General features: G+C 50.4%; 1 protein-coding gene across 27 annotated transcripts in view; it reads left to right on the forward strand.

The window, feature by feature from the left end:
- The window catches only part of CELF5 (CUGBP Elav-like family member 5), a 78362-nt gene that overhangs the window by 16576 nt on the left and 40175 nt on the right, over positions 1–21611 (forward strand). For all 27 annotated transcript variants that reach the window (XM_077979083.1, XM_077979084.1, XM_077979096.1 and 24 more), the window contains exon 2: positions 12343–12425. In XM_077979083.1, the coding sequence (XP_077835209.1) occupies positions 12343–12425 (83 nt within the window). The remainder of the gene's footprint in view (positions 1–12342; positions 12426–21611) is intronic.

The raw sequence follows: 21611 nt of genomic DNA on the forward strand, positions 1-21611 counted from the left end.
CACCATGTTGGCCAGGCTGGTCTTGAACTCCTGACCTCAGGTGATCCACCTGCCTCGGCCTCGCAAAGTGCTGGGATTACAGACGTGAGCCACCGCGCCCAGCCCTACCACACACTTCTGAAAGCCTATGTCCCACACATCAGGCAGGCTCTTCTTCTATGGACCCAGCTCCAAAAGCATCCTTCAGGAAGTCCTCTCCAGGCAGAACCGCCCTGCCTTCAGAGCATCCCCAGCCCTTCTGCCCTTCTCTTGGCCCGGGCTGACCATACAGAGTGTGGAGGGGTGGGGAGTGTCAGGCTCTGCGTCTTCCTAGCAGGGGGACCACAGTCACTTCCCAAAAAAGAGCATTTTCCTGGGCTGGAGACTGGAGTGTCTTTTTGGGCTGAGGTCCCCAGCTGCCCGGACTGGAGAAACTTATCCATTGACCAGATCTCATGTTCCCCAAGGATCCCCCACCTTGGTCCCCGATATACCCTTGGGTCTCGAGGGATTTGTGTGCAGTGCGTTGTCTATAAACTTGAAGATCAGTTCCTGTCCGGGCTTTGAAAATAGGGTGGGTGCAAATTGCCAATCACTGAGCATTCTGAACCATTGATCCCAGGTGGGACTTCCCTGTCCACCCCTTCCAGAACCCTGAGGCTCTCCAGGTGTGCAGGGAGGCTGCACACCTGGCTCTGGTCCCCTTGCCATCTGGGGCAGGTGTGTGGGGTGGGAGTGGCTGGAGCTGGGACATGGTGAGAGGCTCACCTGGCGTGGGTGGGGGATAAGCTGTGGCTCAGGCTGAGTCTTCCTTCATGGGGGTCCCTCTGGGTCTAGGGTGCAACCAACCAGAGTTCTCACAGTTGAAACGGGATCCACAGGACCCTCAGCATTTGATCCAGCCCCATGTTTCTGAGAAAGGTGGCACTAGTTTTTGTTGTTGTTGTTTGTTTGTTTGAGACAGAGTTTCCCTCTGTCGCCCAGGCTGGAGTGCAATGCATGACCTCAGCTCACTCCAACGTCATCTCCCGAGTTCAAGCAATTCTCATGCCTCAGCCTACTGTGTAGCTGGGACCACAGGTGCATGCCACCACGCCCGGCTAATTTTTGTATTTTTAAGTAGAGATAGGGTTTCACCATGTTGGCCAGGCTGGTCTCGAATTCCTGACCTCAGGTGATCCACCTGCCTTGACCTTGCAAAGTGCTGGGATTACAGGCATGAACCACCATGCCCGGCCCAAGGTGGCACTATTTTAAGGTTATTTCTAGGGAAGCAGGTACGGCAAGAGGCTGTGTCCTTCCTCATGTTCCTCGGGGGAGAATTTTGGAAAAGATGTGAACACCAGGCACTGGATCCCAGTGGTTAGTGCACGGTCTGCGGAGCTATAAGTCCTGGACATTTGACTGGGCACGATGGCTCACACTTGTAATCCCAGTGCTTTGGGAGGCTGAGGCGGGCAGATTACTTGAGGTCAGGAGTTCAAAACCAGCCTGACCAACATGGTGAGACCCTGTCTCTACTAAAAATATAAAAATTGGCTGGGCATGGTGGCTTATGCCTGTAATCCCAGTACTTTGGGAGGCCAAGGCGGGTGGATCACCTGAGGTCAACAGTTCGAGACCAGCCTGGCCAACATGGTGAAACTCCATCTCTACTAAAAATACAAAAACATAGCCCGGTGCAGTGACTCATACCTGTAATCCCAGCACTTTGAGAGGCTGAAGTGGATGGATCATGAGGTCGGGAGTTCGAGACCGGCCTGGTCGAGATGGTGAAAACCCTGTCTCTACTAAAAAATACAAAAATTAGCCGGGCGCAGTGGCGGATGCCGGTAATCCCAGCTACTTGGGAGGCTGAGGCAGGAGAATCGCTTGAATTTGGGAGGTGGAGGTTACAGTGAGCCGTGATCGCGCCACTGCACTCCAGCCTGGGCAACAGAGCAAGACTCCATCTTAAAAAAAAACAAAATTGGCCGGGCGCGGTGGCTCAAGCCTGTAATCCCAGCACTTTGGGAGGCCGAGACGGGCGGATCACGAGGTCAGGAGATCGAGACCATCCTGGCTAACACGGTGAAACCCCGTCTCTACTAAAAATACAAAAAACTAGCCGGGCGAGGTGGCGGGCGCCTGTAGTCCCAGCTACTCAGGAGGCTGAGGCAGGAGAATGGCGTAAACCTGGGAGGTGGAGCTTGCAGTGATCTGAGATCCGGCCACTGCACTCCAGCCTGGGTGACAGAGCAAGACTCCGTCTCAAAAAAAAAAAAAAAAATTAGCTGGGCTTGGTGGCAGGTACCTGTAATCGCAGCTACTCAGGAGGCTGATACAGGAGAGTCATTTGAACCTGGGAGGTGGAGGTTGCAGTGAGTTGAGATGGTGCTGCTGCACTCCAGCCTGAGTGACGGAGTGAGACTCCATCTCAAATAATAATAATAATAATAATAAAGCCTGGACATTCTACTTACCACCTACCTGTGTGACCTTGGGCAAGCCACTTCCCCTCTCTGTGCCCCCGTCTCTCATCTGTAAAATGGGAGCAATGCTGTCAGCTACTTCATAGGGGCTACTATGAGTATTAAATGAGTTAATATAGAGTATAAGCTTATTCTTTTCTTTTTCAGTTTTTTTCTGTTTTTCTGGTTTTTAATTTTTTTGTTTGTTTGTTTTGGGGTCTTTGTGTGTGTTTTTGTTTTGTAATTTTTTTTTCTGAGTGTAAGCTTATTAATATTAAATACCAATGGCGTCTTTTTGAGACAAGGTTTTGCTGTGTCGCAAAACCTTGGCTGGAGCCAGGCTGGAGCACAGTTGTGCAATCATGCCTTACTGCAACCTCGACTGCCCAGGCTCAAGCGATTCTCCTGTCTTGGCCTCCTGAGTAGCTGGGACCACAGGCACATGCCAACACCCAGCTACTTTTAAAAATTATTTGTAGAGATGGAATTTCACTACGTTGCCCAGGCTGGTCTCAAACTCCTGGGCTCAAGCGATCCTTCTGCTTCAGCCTCCCAAGGTGCTGGGATTCCAGGTGTAAGCCACCACACTTGGTCCAGTGGACTTTATTAACGTCACCACACATCCGTGCTGATGGGGAACTGGAGTTTGCAGGTGCTGCTGTAACCACACACCACACACAGGGTGGCTTAAACAACAGAAATTTATTTTTGCTCAGTTCTAGAGGCCAGAAGTTCGAGATCAAGGTGTTGGCAGGGCTGGTTCCTTCTGAGGCTGTGAGGGAGCATTTTTTCCAGGCCGTTCCCCTGTAGCGTACCTTGTCTTGTAAACTCATTGTCCTATCACCCCCTCCATCTTCATGTCCTCCTGGCTGTGCGTGTCTCTGTGTCTATTTTTCCATTTTTTATAAGGGCACCAGTCTTATTGGATCAGGGCCCACCCCGATGACCTCATGTTGACTAATTCCATCTGCAATGACCCCGTTTCCAAATAAAATCACATTCGGAGGTCCTGAGGGTTAGGACTGCAAATGATGAATTTAGAGAGGGGGAGAAGCACATTCAGCCCATAGCAGGAACTGTGAATCAAAGCTCTATTTATCCGGGAGTGGGTAAACATTACACATTTTCACCAGCTAGAAACGACAAGCAGAGAGGCCAAGAAGAGGTTGGGCCAAGAGATCAAGGAAGCCATAAGGAAGATTTTCAGCACCGGGGACAGCGGCAGGGCGGGCTTTTGTGAGCATGCGTCTGTGTGTGGCGTTTGCATGGGCCTGTGCGTGCGTGCGTGCGTGTGTGTGTCTGGTATGCATGCAGTGTGTGTGTGTGTCGTGTATGTGGTGTGCATGCATTATTGCATTGTGTGTGTATGTAGTGTGTGGTGTGTGCATGCATCTGTGTGTAGTGTGTATGGTGTGCATGCATTGTGTGTGTGTGTGTAGTGTGTGCAAGCATCTGTGCATGTGTGTGTAATGTGTAGTATGTACATGCATCTGTGTGTGGTGCATATGTGTCTTGTCTGCGTGTGTGTGCATGTGTGGTGTATGTATGCATCTGTGCGTGTGTGTGCATAGTATGTGTTGTGCATACATTGTGTGTGTAGTGTGTGGTGTGTATGCATCAGTGCATGTGTGTGGTGTGTTGTGCATGCCTTGTGTGTCATGTGTGCTGTGTGCATACATCTGTGCGTGTGTGTGGTATTTGCATGCATCTTGTCTGCGTATATGTGTGCATATGTTGTGTGTGTATGCATCTGTGTGTGTGTGTAGTGTGTGGTGTGTGCACGTGTCTTGTCTGCGTGTGTGTGTATGTGCTGTGTGTATGCATCTGTGCGTGTGTGTAGTGTGTGGTGTGTGTGTGTATCTGTGTGTGTGTAGTGTGTGGTGTGTGTATCTGTGTGTGTGTGTAGTGTGTGGTGTGTGTATACATCCGTGTGTGTGTAGTGTGTGGTGTGTGTATGCATCTGTGTGTGTGTAGTGTGTGGTGTATGTATGCATCTGTGTGTGTGTGTAGTGTGTGGTGTATGTATGCATCCGTGTGTGTGTAGTGTGTGGTGTGTGTATCTGTGTGTGTGGTGTGTGTATGTATCTGTGTGTGTGTAGTGTGTGGTGTATGCATCTGTGTGTGTGTAGTGTGTGGTGTGTGTATCTGTGTGTGTGTGTAGTGTGTGGTGTGTGTATACATCCGTGTGTGTGTAGTGTGTGGTGTGTGTATGCATCTGTGTGTGTGTAGTGTGTGGTGTATGTATGCATCTGTGTGTGTGTGTAGTGTGTGGTGTATGTATGCATCCGTGTGTGTGTAGTGTGTGGTGTGTGTATGTATCTGTGTGTGTGGTGTGTGTATGTATCTGTGTGTGTGTAGTGTGTGGTGTATGCATCTGTGTGTGTGTGTAGTGTGTGGTGTATGTATGCATCCGTGTGTGTGTAGTGTGTGGTGTGTGTATCTGTGTGTGTGGTGTGTGTATGTATCTGTGTGTGTGTAGTGTGTGGTGTATGCATCTGTGTGTGTGTAGTGTGTGGTGTGTGTATCTGTGTGTGTGTGTAGTGTGTGGTGTGTGTATACATCCGTGTGTGTGTAGTGTGTGGTGTGTGTATGCATCTGTGTGTGTGTAGTGTGTGGTGTATGTATGCATCTGTGTGTGTGTGTAGTGTGTGGTGTATGTATGCATCCGTGTGTGTGTAGTGTGTGGTGTGTGTATGTATCTGTGTGTGTGGTGTGTGTATGTATCTGTGTGTGTGTAGTGTGTGGTGTATGCATCTGTGTGTGTGTAGTGTGTGGTGTGTGTATCTGTGTGTGTGTGTAGTGTGTGGTGTGTGTATACATCCGTGTGTGTGTAGTGTGTGGTGTGTGTATGCATCTGTGTGTGTGTAGTGTGTGGTGTATGTATGCATCTGTGTGTGTGTGTAGTGTGTGGTGTATGTATGCATCCGTGTGTGTGTAGTGTGTGGTGTGTGTATGTATCTGTGTGTGTATGTGGTGTGTGTATGTATCTGTGTGTGTAGTGTGTGGTGTATGCATCTGTGTGTGTGTAGTGTGTGGTGTGTGTATGCATCTGTGTGTGTGTGTGTAGTGTGTGGTGTGTGTATGCATCCATGTGTGTGTAGTGTGTGGTGTATGTATGCATCTGTGTGTGTAGTATGTGGTGTATGTATGCATCTGTGTGTGTGTGTAGTGTGTGGTGTGTGTATGCATCTGTGTGTGTGTGGTGTATGTATGCATCTGTGTGTGTGTAGTGTGTGGTGTGTGTATGTATCTGTGTGTGTGTGTGTGTGTGTGGTGTATGTATGCATCTGTGTGTGTGTGTAGTGTGTGGTGTGTTATGCATCCGTGTGTGTGTGTAGTGTGTGGGGTGTGTGTGTGTGTAGTGTGTGGTGTGTGTGTGTGTAGTGTGTGGTGTGTGTATGTGTGTGTGTAGTGTGTGTATGTGTGTGTGTGGTGTGTGTGTGTGTAGTGTGTGGTATGTGTGTGTGTATAGTGTGTGGTGTGTGTGGTGTGTGTAGTGTGTGGTGTATGTGTGTGTGTGTAGTGTGTAGTGTGTGGTGTGTGTGTGTGTAGTGTGTGGTGTGTGTATGTGTGTGTGTAGTGTGTGGTGTGTGTATGTGCATGTGTGTAGTGTGTGGTGTGTGCGTGTGTGTGTGTGTAGTGTATGGTGTGTGTATCTGTGTGTGTGTGTGTGTGTGTGTGTGTGTGTGTGTGTGGTGTTTCTTTCCCTTTCACTGCAGAGCTCCCAGACCCTGGGGCTGATGGCCTTAGATGTTGCTCAGGGCACCTGCCCACCCCCCTACCCTCCTAGGGCCACCACCCTCCAAACCCTGCAGACAAGGAGTCCACAGGCAGAAAAAAAAAAAAAGGAACCTAGGAAGATAGATTTTTACCCTTATCTTACATCTGCCTGCAGCCCAATTTCTTACCAATCAGACCTGATTTCTCTCAGGCCTTAGGGCTAAATTGCCTTAGTGTAGTTCTTTTGAAGAGCTTGGGGAATAAAATTCAGAAAACAGAAGCATCAAGAAGAAAATAGACCATCACATACAACAATGACCACAGGAAAGATGAGGACGTAGACCCTGTGAAGAGCTCCTCCAAAGTGACAAGGTGCCCAGCTTCATTAACAGTTCTTGGAAGGTACATTAAAATCTCAATGAAATACAACTGCACGCCCACCTTAATGACTAACATTTAAAAGGTTGGCAAAAACCAAGCGTTAGTGAAGATGAAGCACTAATAGAGCCCGACATAGGCACAACCCACTTCAGAAAACGATTTGAAGGAATCGATGAAAGTTAAACACACGCCTGTCTTATGACCAGCGCTTCCCTCCTGGGTATGCTTTTTGCATTAAAATATATGGACAAGGCCGGGCGCAATGGCTCATGCCTATAATTCCAGCAATTTGGGAGGTCGAGGTGGGTGGATCACTTGAGGTCAGGAGTTCGAGACCAGCCTGGACAACATGGTGAAACCCCGTCTCTATTAAAAATACAAAAATTAGCCTGGCGTGGTGGCGCACGCCTGTAATCCCAGCTACTCGGGAGGCTGAGACAGGAGAATTGCTTGAACCCAGGACGAGGAGGTTGCAGTGAGCTGAGATTGTGCCACTGCACTCCAGTCTAGGTGATAGATTGAGACTCAGCCTCTCTCTCTCTCTCTCTGTCTCTCTGTATATACGTGGACAAAGCTGGCTGCAGTGGCTCATGCCTATAATCCCAGCACTTTGGGAAGCCAAGGCAGGAGGATCACTTGAGCCCAAGAGTTTAGGACCAGCCTGAGCAACATAGCAAGACCCCATCTCTAATAATAATGATAATAATAATAATATAATAATAATAACAACAACAGCTGGGTGTCGTGGCATGCAACTGTGGTCCCAGTTACTTGGGAGGCTGAGGTCAGAGGATCACGTGAGCCCAAGAAGTGGAAGCTGCAGTGACCTGTGATCACACCACTGCACTCCAGCCTGGGCGATAGATTGAGAGTCAGTCTCTCTCTCTCTCTCTCTCTGTCTCTCTGTCTCTCTCTCTCTCTCTATATATATATATATGTGTGTTTGTGTGTGTGTGTGTGTGTGTGTGTGTGTGTGTGTATGGACAAGGCTGGGTGCGGTGGCTCATGCCTATAATCCAGCACTTTGGGAAGCCAAGGCAAGAGGATCACTTGAGCCCAAGAGTTCAGGACCAGCCTGAGCAACAAAGCAAGACCCCATCTCTAATAATAATAATAACAGCTGGGTGTCGTGGCATGCAACTGTGGTCCCAGCTACTTGGGAGGCTGAGGCTAGAGAATCACGTGAGCCCAAGAAGTGGAAGCTTCAGTGAGCTGTGATCACACCACTGCACCCCAGCCTGGGCAACAGAGCAAGATCTTGTCTCAAAGAAAAAAAAAAGGACAAGACTGTTACAGAGCAACTTTATTCATAATTGCCCCAAATAGCAAATAACCCAAATGCCCACCCATGGGAGAATGGATAAGCAATTTGTAGTATATTCATGGGACACAACACTACCCAGAAACAAAAAGGAGCTCACCCCTAATACGCACAGCCACATGCTGTTGACTGTATATTGAATGAAAGAAGCTGGACACAAGGGCGGACCTGTGCTATGATTTCATTTATATAAGTCCAAAAATAGGAAGCAGTCAATCACATTGATCTGTGATGTGCACATGGTGGGAACACCATCATGAAGGCATACACAAGAGCTGGGGTGGTTACCCCTGCAGGATGGAGGGGCCTGTGCTGCGGTGGGGGGCACTAGGACTTCTGGTGGCTTCACGGTGGCTGCCACTTTCTACTTTTGTTGTTGTTGAGATAGAGTCTGACTCTATCACCCAGGCTGCAGTGCAGTGGCACAATCGCAGCTCACTGCAAACTCCACACCCTGGGCTCAAGCGATCCTCCTGCCTTGGCCTCCCGAGTAGCTGGGACTACAGGCGCCCACCACCACGCCCGGCTAATTTTTTGTATTTTTAGTAGAGACGGAGTTTCACCGTGTTAGCCAGGATGGTCTCGATCTCCTGACCTCGTGATCCACCCGCCTCGGCCTCCCAAAGTGCTGGGATTACAGACGTGAGTCATCGCGCCCGGCCTAATTTTTGTATTTTTTATAGAGATGGGGTTTCACCACGTTGCCCAGGCTAGTCTTGAAATTGTGAGCTCTAGCTGTCCTCCCACCTCAGCCTCCCAAAGTGCTGGGATTACAGGAGTAAGCCACTGCACCCGGCCTTACTTTCCATGTCTTGACCCAAGAGATAGTTGTATGGCTTTATAATCATTTGTTACATTGCGCATTTACATGTTCTGCACTTTTCAGAGGGGTGTGTTGGTAATATATCCCAATTACAGTGTTTTACTGCGGTGAAATATTCATAATATGAAATGTACCTTCTTAACCCTTAAAAATTTTTTTAAAAATTGAGATAACATCTCACTGTCTTGCTCAGACTGGAGTGCAGTGGTGTGATCTCGGCTCATTGCAACCTCTGCCTCCCGAGTTCAAACAATTCTCATGCCGCAGCCTCCCGAGTAGCTGGGATTATAGGTGCCCACCACCACACCGGGCTAATTTTTTTTTTTTTTTTTTGTATTTTTAGTAGAGATGGGGTTTCGCCTTGTTGACCAGGCTGGTCTTGAACTCCTGACCTCGGGTGATCCACCCGCCTCTACTTCCCAAAGTGCTGGGATTACAGGCGTGAGCCACCGCACCCAACCCATCTTAACCATTTTTAAGCATACAGTTCAGTGGCATTAAGTACACTCACATTGTTCTGCAATCATCACCACTATCTAATCTTCAGAACTTTTTATTTTATTTTATTTTATTTTATTTTAGAGACAGGGTCTTATTCTGTTGCCTAGGCTGGATTGCAGTGTTGCGATCATAACTCACTGCAGCCTCCAACTCCTGGGCTCAAGTGATCCTCCCGCCTTGGCCTCCTAAAGTGCTGGGATGACAGGCAAGAGTCACCTTGCCTGGCCTCCAGAATGTTCTCATCTTCCCAAACTGAAACTCTATCCCCGTAAAACACTCACTCCCCGTCCCCCTCCCCAGCCCCTGGCACCCCCCATCCTCCTTTCCGTCTCTGTGAATCTGACGGCTCTGTGGTCCTGCTGTAAAACCTCTGTCTGTCCTTTTGTGTCTGGCTCATTTCACTGAGCATGGCGTTCTCAAGATTCACCCACGTTGTGTCAGGTATCAGAATTTCCTTCCTTTTTGTGGCTGGATAATATTCCATTGTGTGGGTCGACCATATTGTACTGATCCATTCATCTGTGAATGGGCGCCTTGGCTGCTTCCGCCTTTCGGCGACAGTGACTCTTACTGCTATCAACATTGTTATACAAATGTCTCTGTTCGAGTCCCTGCTTTCAGTTCTTCGGAATATACACCCAGAAGTGGAATTGCTGGGTTCCTTGTAATTTTGTGTTTCGTTGTTGGAGGACCTGTCAAACTGTTTTCTGTAGGAGCCGTACCATTTTACATTCCTACCACAAATATTTTTTTCCTTCCTTCCTTCCTTCCTTCCTTCCTTCCTTCCTTCCTTCCTTCCTTCCTTCCTTCCTTCCTTCCTTCCTTCCTTCCCTCCCTCCCTCCCTCCCTCCCTCCCTCCCTCCCTCCCTCCCTCCTTCCTTCCTTCCTTCCTTCCTTCCTTCCTTCCTTCCTTCCTTCCTCAGTGCTGGAAACCGTTGTCACCTCTGCCTGGTACCCCCAGGGTTCCATGGGGTGGGATTCACTCGGATTCCCTACCCCCTCCCCACCACACCAGCAGGTGGCCACTTTAATTAGCTCCTGGCCTGGAGCAGAAGTGGGCACCGGGGAACTCCGCACAGAGTGCCCCTGGGAGGGGAACAAGCAGGGAGACCAGGGACCATAGGGGCGGGGTTTGAGGCGGAACAGAGGGTTTGACAACATCGGGGCAGCCAACGATGATCTCATTTCACAGGTCCCCAAACAGGTCCACTCAGTCCCCTGTGTTCATCCCAGGACCCCTGACCTCCTGTGTGCAATCCCTACCCCACCTCGGGGAAACGTCTTTCAAAATACTTTTGATCTAATTAGGCTTTCAGGCCAAGGGCGGGTTCTCTTGACTTGCTTGTCTCCTGTCTCTGTCTCTATCAATGTCTGGGGTCTCCCACCCCTAATGTCGCCCAATCACAGCCTCACTCCGGGCCACTCCAGGGCTGGCCCCGCCCCTCGCCTCCCACCCTCCAATCCCTAATGTGCCCAATCACAGCCTCACTCTGGGCCACTGCAGGGCTGGCCCCGCCCCTCTCCTCCCACCCTCCAATCCCTAATGTGCCCAATCACAGCCTCACTGTGAGCCACTCTAGGGCTGGCCGCACCCCTCACCTCCCACCCCTAATGTCGCCCAATCACAGCCTCACTCTGGGTCACTCTATGGGCTGGCCCCGCCCCTTGCCTCCCATGCCTAATGTCGTCCAATCACAGCCTCACTCTTGGTCACTCCCGGGCTGGTCCTGCCCCTTGCCTCCAACCCTACCCCCATCCCTAATATCACCCAATCACAACCTCACTCTGGGCCACTCCATGGGCTGGCCCCGCCCCTCACTTCTCCTGATTGGTCCTGATTTTTGCCACCGCGCCACACCCTCTCAAGCTCCACCCCCACCCATTGGCTGGTTCATCTTGTGATCCTCTCAGACCATCCCTTCTCCCTCTGATGGGGGAAAGTGAGGCCCAGAGAGGGGGAGCGCCTGATCCAAGGCTACAGTGCTGGTCAGTGGCAGAGCCCACTGCTCCCTATCCCAGGGCCAGGCCTTCTTCCATCTTTCTGGGACCACTAGTGCCCTCACCATCCTCCCCACTGGGCAGCCCCTCTGCCCACTCCCTTCACCCCACCTTGTCCAGGACTCTCAGCATCTCTTTTCTGAGCTCAGCCACTGACTTTGTTAATGGCTGGGACTCCTCTGTCCCTCTTCCTGGGCTCACCCTTTGGGGGAGGTATGTATGCGCAGGGGTAGAAGGGGTGGAAAACAGTGAGCCACTTGGTCTGTCCCCTCCCAAAACACGGTGACTCCAGCATCCTCTTCTCTTTTTATTTTTTGAAATTATAGTAAGATATACACAACTTAAAATGCACCATCTTAACCTCTTAACCATTTTTAAATGCATAGCTCAGGCCGGGTGCAGTGGCTCACGCCTGTAATCCCAGCACTTTGGGAGGCCAAGGCGGGCAGATCACGAAGTCAGGAGATCGAGACCATCCTGGTTAACACGGTGAAACCCCGTCTCTACTAAAAATACAAAAAATTAGCCGGGTGTGGTGGTGGGCGCCTGTAGTCCCAGCTACTTGGGAGGCTGAGGCAGGAGAATGGCACGAACCCGGGAGGCGGAGCTTGCAGTGAGCCAAGATCGCGCCACTGAACTCCAGCCTGGGCGACAGAACCAGACTCGATCTCAAAATAGATAAATAAAAATAAAAATTGCACAGCTCAGTGGTATTAAGCACATTCACACTGTTGTGCAACCATCACCACCATCATCTCCAGAACTTTCTCATCTTCCCAGACTGAAACTCTGTCCCCCATGAAACACTCAGTCCTCATCCCCCTCCCCAGGCCCCAGCACCTCCCCATTTTACTTTCTGTCTCTGTGAATCTGATGACTCTAGGGACCTCCTAGGAGTAGAATCACACAGGATTTGTCCTTCTGTGTCTGGCTTATTTCACTGAGAGTGACGTCCTCAAGGTGCATCCATGTTGCAGCCTGTGTCAGTATTTCCTTCCTTTTCTTGGCTGAATAATATTCCGTTGCGTGGATGCACCAGGTTGTGCAGATCTATGCATCTGTGGATGGAAGCTTGGATTGCTTCCACCTAGTGGCCAACTGTGGGTGGTGCTGCTGTGACCATGGGTGTGCCCGAGCTCTCTTAACACCCCTGTTTCTCTCCTTTCCAGGCTGTGCCTTCCTCACCTACTGTGCCAGGGATTCTGCCATCAAAGCTCAGACTGCCCTGCACGAGCAGAAGACCTTGCCCGGAGTGAGTCCTGTGTGGTGTCTGGGGAGGAGGGGACAGGGGATGGCTCTCAGCCTGGGGTGGGAGCCAAGGCTGTTCCTGAGATTGTCTGAATTCTGTGTGTCTCTGGACTCAGAAAGAGGTATGAGGAGCAGAGGGATAGAAATCATCATCAGAGTGTGCATTTATTGAGTGCCTACTGTGTGCCGTGCTCTATATTTTATACCAGAGTGGTTGTGTGTGGTTGTGCAGGTTGTGTACTGCACAAGGGCACCTGGCCCAGTGTGTCAGTGTCTTTGGGTTGAGGCCTGAAGGATAAGGAAGCATTAGCAGGCAGAGGGCACAGCACATGCCAAGGCCCTGGGGCAGGACCATGCCTGTCATGTTGGAGGAACAGGGAGGAGGCCTGTGTGGCTGGAACAGAGTGAGGAGGTGGAGAAAGAAACGGGGAGAAGGACAGGGGAGGTGACAGGGCTGGTTGCTGAGGGTTGTGTAGACCACGGGGAGAAGCGTAGACCATGCTGGTTTCTCACTATAAAAAGGAAAAGGATTTTCCTCACTTGTCTTTATGGTGCAATTGGAGCCAGAGTTCCTTAACACAAGGGCTTTTTTTTTTTTTTTTTTTTTGAGATGGAGTCTTGCTCTGTCACCCAGGCTGGAGTGCAGTGTCGTGATCTCAGTTCACTGCAACCTCTGGCTCCCAGGTTCAAACGATTCTCCTGCCTCAGCTTCCCAAGTAGCTGGGATTACAGGCACGCGCCACCATGCCTGGCTAATTTTTGTATTTTTAGTAGAAACGGGGTTTTGCCATATTGGCCAGGCTGGTCTCAAACTCTTGACCTCAAGGGATCTGCCCACCTCGGCCTCCCAAAGTGCTAGAATTACAGGCCTGAGCCACTGTGCCCGGCCAACACAGGGACTCCTTGATCATTATTTCTTTCTGCAGAGGAGGCTGACCTGGGTGCTGTCTCTCATGAGTCTCTCCTTATTTTTATTTTTTGAGACAGGGTCTTGCTCTGTTGCCCAGGCTGGAGTACAATGGCTCACTGCAGCCTCCACCTCCTGGGGTCAAGTGATCCTCCCACCTCGGCCTCCTGAGTCGCTGGGACAATAGGTGCATGCCATCACACCTGGCTAATTTTTTAATTTTTGTAGAGATGGGGTCTCATTATATTGCCCAGGCTGATCCTGAACTCCTGGCTCCAGCGCTCCTCCTGCTTCGGTCTCCCAAAGTGCTGGGATTACAGATGTGAGCCAGCACGCCCAGCCAGCACGCTTAGCACGAGTCTCTCCTGGTCAGCTTTGTCCTCTTTGGGTGGTCAGGAGTCCCCTGCCCCCAGTGAAGGATGAGTGGTTCACCCTGAGCCAGCTGATCCAGGTCCCCAGGCCATGCCTCTTGATGGAGACTGAAGGAATCACAGTGAGCCATGGTGCCCCACATTGCAAGCTCTGGGGCAGGGAGCTCACCCTTCCCTCCAGAATTCTCAGGGAACTTTCAGCATCCAGGGACTTCAGGGCATTTATAGTCTTCGTGCTTGGCTGACTTTAGGAAATCTGACGTGCGCCCTCCAGGGACCTGAGGTCATGGCATGAGTTTGACTTGATTCTCAATGAGCATTGGAAGGTTCTGGGCCTGGGGGTGGCCTCTGCTTCGTCTTGAAGAATAGAGAGCCCCTCTTTTGGGTGTGACGTGATGCAAGTTAGAGCGTGGGGTCTGGTGGCCACATCTGTGGGCTCGTTGCTCAGCTCCATCCTTGCTGTGTGACAGTGAGCCAGTGACTTAACCTCTCTGATCTTCAGCACTGGAAGAGAATAACAGGACAGGGTGGGGCAGCAATCTATAGAGAAGGTGCTCAATGGAGGGCTTCACTGAGGATATGACATTTGAGAAGAAACCTGAAAGATGGCATGGAAGGCACTCCAGGTAGAAGGAACAGCATGTGTAAAAGGGATCTAGAGTCTGCGGTAAATTCCCTGAATTCACTCTTCATCTTGGACCTTCTGTGAGTGCTTCCCCAAACCAACCAGAAGCTAAAAAAAAAAAAAACATAAAAAAAAAGAAAGAAAAAAACCCCACAACCAAACAAAAAATTAAACCAGCCAGAAGCTGGAGGGCAGGTCAGTTCATACAGATGAGTGCCCAGGGGCACAGCAGAGTTCTAGGGACCATAGTAGTTATTTATTGCTGCATAACAAATTATCCCCAAAATAAAGACTTCAAACAATAAACACTTGTTATCTCATAACTACCAGGGGTCAGGAATTTGGGAGTGAGTTTGCTGCATGATCCTGGCTCAGGGAGGTTACAGCCAAGATATCAGCAGGAGCTTGTGGTTGAGGAATCTGCTTCCAAGCTGGCTCCCTCTAGTGACTGTTGGCGGGAGGCCTCAGTTTATCACCACGTGGGCTTCTCCACAGCACTGCTTGAGCTTCCTCACAACATGGCATCTTCCCCCAGAGCACATAATCAGAGCGATCAAGGAGGAAGCCACAGTCCCCTTTAAGCCCTAGCCTCAGAATACACACCATCATTTCCACCACATTCTAGCACCAGGAGCCCAGGGGTGCAAAGCAGGGTGGGAAAAGGTGGAGGGAGGAATTCAAGGGACAAAGCAACTCAATACTGGACTTGTCCAAGGTTAGGTAGCCTGCAAGCTGCAGAGTGGGGATTTGGACCTTTGTGGTCTGACTCCAGACCCTGTACTGTTGCCTAATTCCTCTAAGTTTAATGAACCACGTTTTTGCATGGCATCAGGTCCTGGGTGGAAGCTGTGGTCCTTCTGTCCAGAGAAATCTGTATATACATGGAGATTTACCAACACTTCTAAGGAGTCCCCCCAGCTAAGCACTTCTCCATCATTCCTTTGTCCTCATTTCCCTGATGAAGGTAACCGAGACCCAAACCCAGTCTCTATTCCACTGTCTGAGGCCTTAGGGACCTTAGAACCAGTTCTCTTCCTGTTGGGTGCCAAAGCTGGGCTCTGTACTCTGTTGGCAGCCAGGAGGAAAGATGGAAGAGGGTGGAAGGACCAAGAGCCATGAAGTCTTGTGCCCTTCTTGCCAGGTTGGTGTCCGGGATCTGAGTCCACTTTGAGATGAGGAGATGCCGCAATCACCAGCAGCTCCTTCTCTGCATCCATCTTGAGGGGCCTCTGTCCTTTCTCCCTGCCTACTCTCCCTGGCTCAGCCCATAAATTCATAGCTTCCATCCATTCATGCACCCTTCCATCCACCCATCACCCATCTACCCATGTGTCTACTTACCTGCCTACCTATCACCCATCTACCTGTCACCCATTCATTCACCCATCTACTCATCCACCTACCCACCCACACATCCATCATCCACCCATCCTCTCATCAAGCCACACTTCCATCCATCTACCCATCCATCCATCCATTCACCCACCCATCTATCCATCCACCCATCCACCCATCTACCCTTTCATCCATCCATTCACACACTCATCCATTCTTCCATCCATTCATCCACCCATCCATCCACCTGTCCACCCATCAATTCATCCATCCATCCATCCACCCATCAATTCATCCATCCATCCATTCATCTATCACTCACTCATCCACCCATCCATCCATTCATTCACCCATATACTCATTGCCTACCCACCCACCTACACATCTGTTATGCATCCATCCGTTCTCCCATTCAGCCATACACCCATCCATTCACCCACACATCCATCCATCTACCATTCATCCATCAAGTCACTCACTTATCTATCTACCTACCCATATATCCATCCATCTGTTCACCCATTTGCCCTTTTATCCATCCATCCATCCACTCACCCATCCATCCATTCATCCATCTATCCATTACCCATCCACCCACTTGTCTATCCATTCATCTGTCCACCCATCTACCCTTCCATCCATCCATTCATTCATCACTCACTCTTCCACCCATCCGTCTATTAATTCATGTATACATCCATCTACCTATCTATCCTCCCATTCACCCACACATCCATTCACCCATCTACACTTCTTTCCATCCATCCAACAAATTTTTATCAAGTACCTACAATTTACCCCACACTATGCTAAACTCCCATCACCAGTTCTGCGACTGGTTACCTCCTGAGTGACTCCTGTGGCCATCCCCCAGTCCCCATCCCCCTAGACCCAATGGGGCTCAAACTGGCTATGGGACACCCCCGGTTTTTTGTTTTTGTTTTTTTTTTTTGAGACGGAGTCTCACTCAGCCCAGCCTGGAGTGCAGTGGCCAGATCTCAACTCATTGCAAGCTCCGCCTCCCGGGTTCACGCCATTCTCCTGCCTCAGCCTCCCAAGTAGCTGAGACTACAGGTGCCCGCCACCTCGCCTGGCTAGTTTTTTGTATTTTTTAATAGAGACGGGGTTTCACTGGGTTAGCCAGGATGGTCTCGATCTCCTGACCTCATGATCCACCCATCTCGGCCTCCCAAAGTGCTGGGATTACAGGCTTGAACCACCGCACCCGGCCGACCCCCCAATTTTTTTTGAGACAGAGTCTCACTCTGTTGCCCAGGCTGGAGTGCAGTGGCTTGATCTCAGCTCACTGCAACTTCTGCCTTGTGGGTTCAAGTGATTCTCCTTCCTCAGTCTCCTGAGTAGCTGGGATTACAAGCATGAGCCACCACGCCTGGCTAATTTTTGTATTTTTGGTAAAGTTGGGGTTTTACCACGTTGACTAGGCTGGTTTTGAACTCCTGACCTCAAGTGATCCACCTGCCTCGGCCTCCCAAAGTGCTAGGATTACAGGCGTGAGCCATTGAGCCCACCGCCCCCTGACTCTGCTTTTTTCGAACCAGTTTCTTTCCCTCAGTCCCTGGGCATCAGCTTCTTCTCCTCCCTCCTCCTCACCCCCAGAGCTCATGGCCCCCACATCCTGCCCTCTTATTTGTTGCCTCCTCTCTGCTTCCACCTCTGCGTTCTCCTGAGTTCAAATCTTAACTTCCCCTCTCCCAAGCTGTGTAATCTTCAGCAAGCGTCTTTCACCTCAAACCTCAGTTTTCCTTATCTCCAATATGGGTAGCACTTTCTCCACCTAACCAGGCTGCAAAGATTTAAAGAAGTGAAGGTGGGGCCGGGCGCGGTGGCTCACGCCTGTAATCCCAGCACTTTGGGAGGCCGAGGCGGGCGGATCACGAGGTCAGGAGATCGAGACCATCCTGGCTAACACGGTGAAACCCCGTCTCTACTAAAAAATACAAAAAAACTAGCCGGGCGAGGTGGCGGGCGCCTGTAGTCCCAGCTACTCGGGAGGCTGAGGCAGGAGAATGGCGTAAACCTGGGAGGCGGAGCTTGCAGTGAGCCGAGATCCGGCCACTGCACTCCAGCCTGGGCGACAGAGTGAGACTCCTTCTCAAAAAAAAAAAAAAAAAAAAAAAAAAAGAAGTGAAGGTGGGCCAGGTGCGGTGGCTCATGCCTGTAATCCCAGCACTTTGGGAGGCGGAGACGAGTGGATCATCTGAGGTCAGGAGTTCGAGACCAGCTTGGCCAACATGGTGAAACCCCATCCCTGCTGAAAGTACAAAAATTAGCTGGGCGTGGTGGCAGGGGCCTGTAATCCCAGCTACTCGGTAGGCTGAGGCAGGAGAATCACTTGAATCTAGGAGGCAGAGGTTGCAGTGTAGGAGGCAGAGGTTGCAGTGAGCCGAGATCGTGCCTCTGCACTCCAGCCTGGGTGATAGAACAAGACCCTGTCTCAAAAAAAAAAAAAAAAAAAAAAAAAAGAAAGGTGCAAAGTGGATACTATTTTTGGAGATGTTAAGCCCTTATATTCTGGTCCTTGGCCATCCTTAGTTTCTAAAAATTTCTCACTCTCCAGACACTGACGACCCAGCCAGGGCGCCAACCCCTAAAGTATTTGTAGGTAACTGCCTCTCCCGCCTGGAGAATTTCTATCCTACTTTCAAGATAACACCCAGTTGTCTCCTCCTTCTGCTCATCCCTGACCTCTCAGGGCTGGGGGTGTCTGTGTGTGGCTCTGACTCCCCCCAGATTGGGAGCCCCTCAAGGACAGTCCCTGGCTGAGTCCTCCACACCCCTTCGTTCATTCAGCATTTACTGAGCATCTGACTTATGGCAGAATGAGGATAGCGTACAAACAGAAAATAAGCAAGCCAGTGAGAACAACATTGAGATAAGAAATGGGATGACTTTAGAGCAATGACTCAGGATGGAGGTTTCATTTATTGCTATTATTATTATTATTAATTTTTTTTTGAGACGGAGCCTAACTCTGTCACCCAGGCTGGAGTGCAGTGGTGTGATCTCGGCTCACTGCAACCTCCACCTCCTGGGTTCAAGCGATTCTCCTGCCTCAGCCTCCTGAGTAGCTGGGATTACAGGCATATGACACCACACCACACCAGTTTTTGTATTTTTAGTAGAGACGGGGTTTCACCATGTTGACCAGGCTAGTCTCAAACTCCCGACCTCAAGTGATCCACCCGCCTCGGCCTCCTAAAGTGCGGGGATTACAGGTGTGAGCCACTGCGCCCGGCCTTATTATTTTTTTTTCTGAGACAAAGTTTTGCTGTGTCTCCCAGGCTGGAGTGCAGTGGCACAATCATAGCTCATGGCACGATCATAGCTCATGGCATGCTCCACTAATTTTTAAACTTTTTGCAGAGATGGGGGCCTCACTCTGTAGCCCAGGCTGGTCTCAAATTCCTGGGATCAAGTGAGCCTCCTACCTCTGCCTCCCAAAGTGCTGGGATTACAAGCGTGAGCCACCGGATTGTGCCTGGCTGGGAGTTCCATTTAGACAGGGTGGTCAGGGAAGGCCTCTCTGAGGAGATGGTCTGGAGAGGAGGGAGTCGTGCACTCTCTGCAGGAAGGGTGTTGCTGGCAGAGGGAACAGCCAGTGCAAAGGCCCTGAGGCTGAACCATGCCCGAAGCATGTGAGGACCACTGAGGTCAGAGGAGTGAAGAAGAGTGAGTGAGGGGGAGTGAGGGGGAGAGTGGGTGGAGGAAGCAGAGACAGGACCACCACAGTGAACAGCTTGAATTTTGTTCCAAGGGTGATGGGGACCAGGGGAGAGTAGCAAGCAGAGGAATGATCTGGTTTGATTATTTCCATTATTTATTATTGTTATTATTATTCTTATTGAGACCGAGTTTCGCTCTTGTTGCCCAGGCTGGAGTGCAGTGGCGCAATCTGGGCTCACTGCAACCTCTGCCTCGCGGGTTCAAGCGATTCTCCTGCCTCAGCCTTCCTGAGTAGCTGGGATTACAGGCATGCGTCACCACGCCTGGCTAATTTTGTATTTTTAGTAGAGATGGGGTTTCCCCATGTTGGTCAGGCTGGTCTCCAACTCCTGACCTCAGGTGATCAGCCCGCCTTGGCCTCCCAACGTGCTGGGATTATGGGCATGAGCCACCATGCCCAGCCCTGTGATTTTTAAATTTTAAATATTTGATTAATTTTATTTATTTTTTTTCTTGTAGAGACAGGAGTCTCCCTATGTTGCCCAGGCTGGTCTCGAACCCCTGACCTCAAGCGATTCTCCTGCCTTGGCCTCCCAAAGTGCTGGGATTACAGGTGTGAGCCACTGCACCCGGCTTGTGTCTGTGCCCCTTTGCCTTTCTCTTAGAAGGACACTTCTCATTGGATTTAGGGCTCAGCCTACATCCAGGATAATTTTATCTCAAGATCCTTAATTTAATTACATCTACAAAAGATCTCTTTTCTAAATAAGGGCACATCCACAGGTCCCCAGAGCTAGGATTTGGGTTTTATATATATATATTTTATATATAATACATATTAAATTATATATATTATATATTATATATAATGTATTATATATTATATGTATAATATAATATATATTTATTTTTTATTTTTTTAGAGACAGAGTATTGCTCTGTCGCCCAGGCTGGAGTGCAGTGTTGCAATCATAGCTTTTTGCAGCCTCGACCTCCTAGACTGAAGCAATCTTCCTGCCTCAGCCTCCTGAGTAGCTAGGACTACAGGCATACGCTACCCTGCCTGGCTAATTTTTTATTTTTTGTAGAGATAGAGTCTCACTATGTTGCCCAGACTGGTCTTGAACTCCTGGGCTCAAGCGATCCTCCTGCCTTGGCCTCCCAAAGCGCTGGGACTGCAGACATGAGCCACTGTGATCAGTCTGGATTTATCTTTTGGGGAGCCACCATCAAACTCACTCCAGGGGTGACCACAGAACCAATGGCCAAATGTCAGGGTGACCCAGGGACAGCACCCTGAGGGAGAAGCAGGCAGTCTGTGTGGACGATTTAGTGAAGGGCGGACAGGATGGCTTCTTGAAGGAGGATGGAAGGATTTTGACAGATGGAGGTGGAGATGGGGGTGGGTGGGGACAAAACTTACCAAGATTTGGAGGCCAGAACATGCCCAGCGTGCTGTTGAGTGGGAACTCATGGGAGCCTCTGTCAACTAATGATGGAGGTTAGGTTAGGTAAGGAGGGATCTCAACCGGGGCGATCCTGCCCCTGCCCCAGGACACTGGCTGCTGTCCGTGGACATCTGTGATTGTCACAACTTGGGGAGCACGACTTGGGGAGGGGATGAACCTGCCATGGAGTGGGTGGAGGCCAGGGACCCTACTCAGCACCCTGCAGTGCCCAGGACGGCCCCACCCCAGAAAGCAATTCAGCCGCAATGTCCACAGTGCCCAGGGGGATAGATCCTGTGTTCATTACTTTGGGGAGAAAGTTGACTCCTCCCCCTGCTCACATCAGACACCAGAATAAGCTCCCAATGGGTAGAAACCAGGAGGACCCCAGCTCCTGGAACTCACCTCCTCTCTCCCTCCCCACTCAGGGTGCAGATTTTTTTTTTTTTTTTTTTTTTTGAGACGGAGTCTCGCTCTGTTGCCCAGGCTGGAGTGCAGTGGCCGAACCTCGGCTCACTGCAAGCTCCGCCTCCCAGGTTCCCGCCATTCTCCTGCCTCAGCCTCCCGAGTAGCTGGGACTACAGGCGCCGCCACCTCGCCCGGCTAGTTTTTTGTAGTTTTAGTAGAGACGGGGTTTCACTGTGTTCGCCAGGATGGTCTCGATCTCCTGACTTCGTGATCCACCCGTCTCAGCCTCCCAAAGTGCTGGGATTACAGGCTTGAGCCACCGCACCCGGCCAGGGTGCAGATTTTAATCTGTGCAGCCTCCTGGGACCTCGGCAGGGGAGAGGGTCATGGGACACAGAGTTTCTTGGGGGTC

Source organism: Macaca mulatta, chromosome 19 (assembly GCF_049350105.2).
Source record: "Macaca mulatta isolate MMU2019108-1 chromosome 19, T2T-MMU8v2.0, whole genome shotgun sequence".
Taxonomy (NCBI): Eukaryota; Metazoa; Chordata; class Mammalia; order Primates; family Cercopithecidae; genus Macaca; species Macaca mulatta.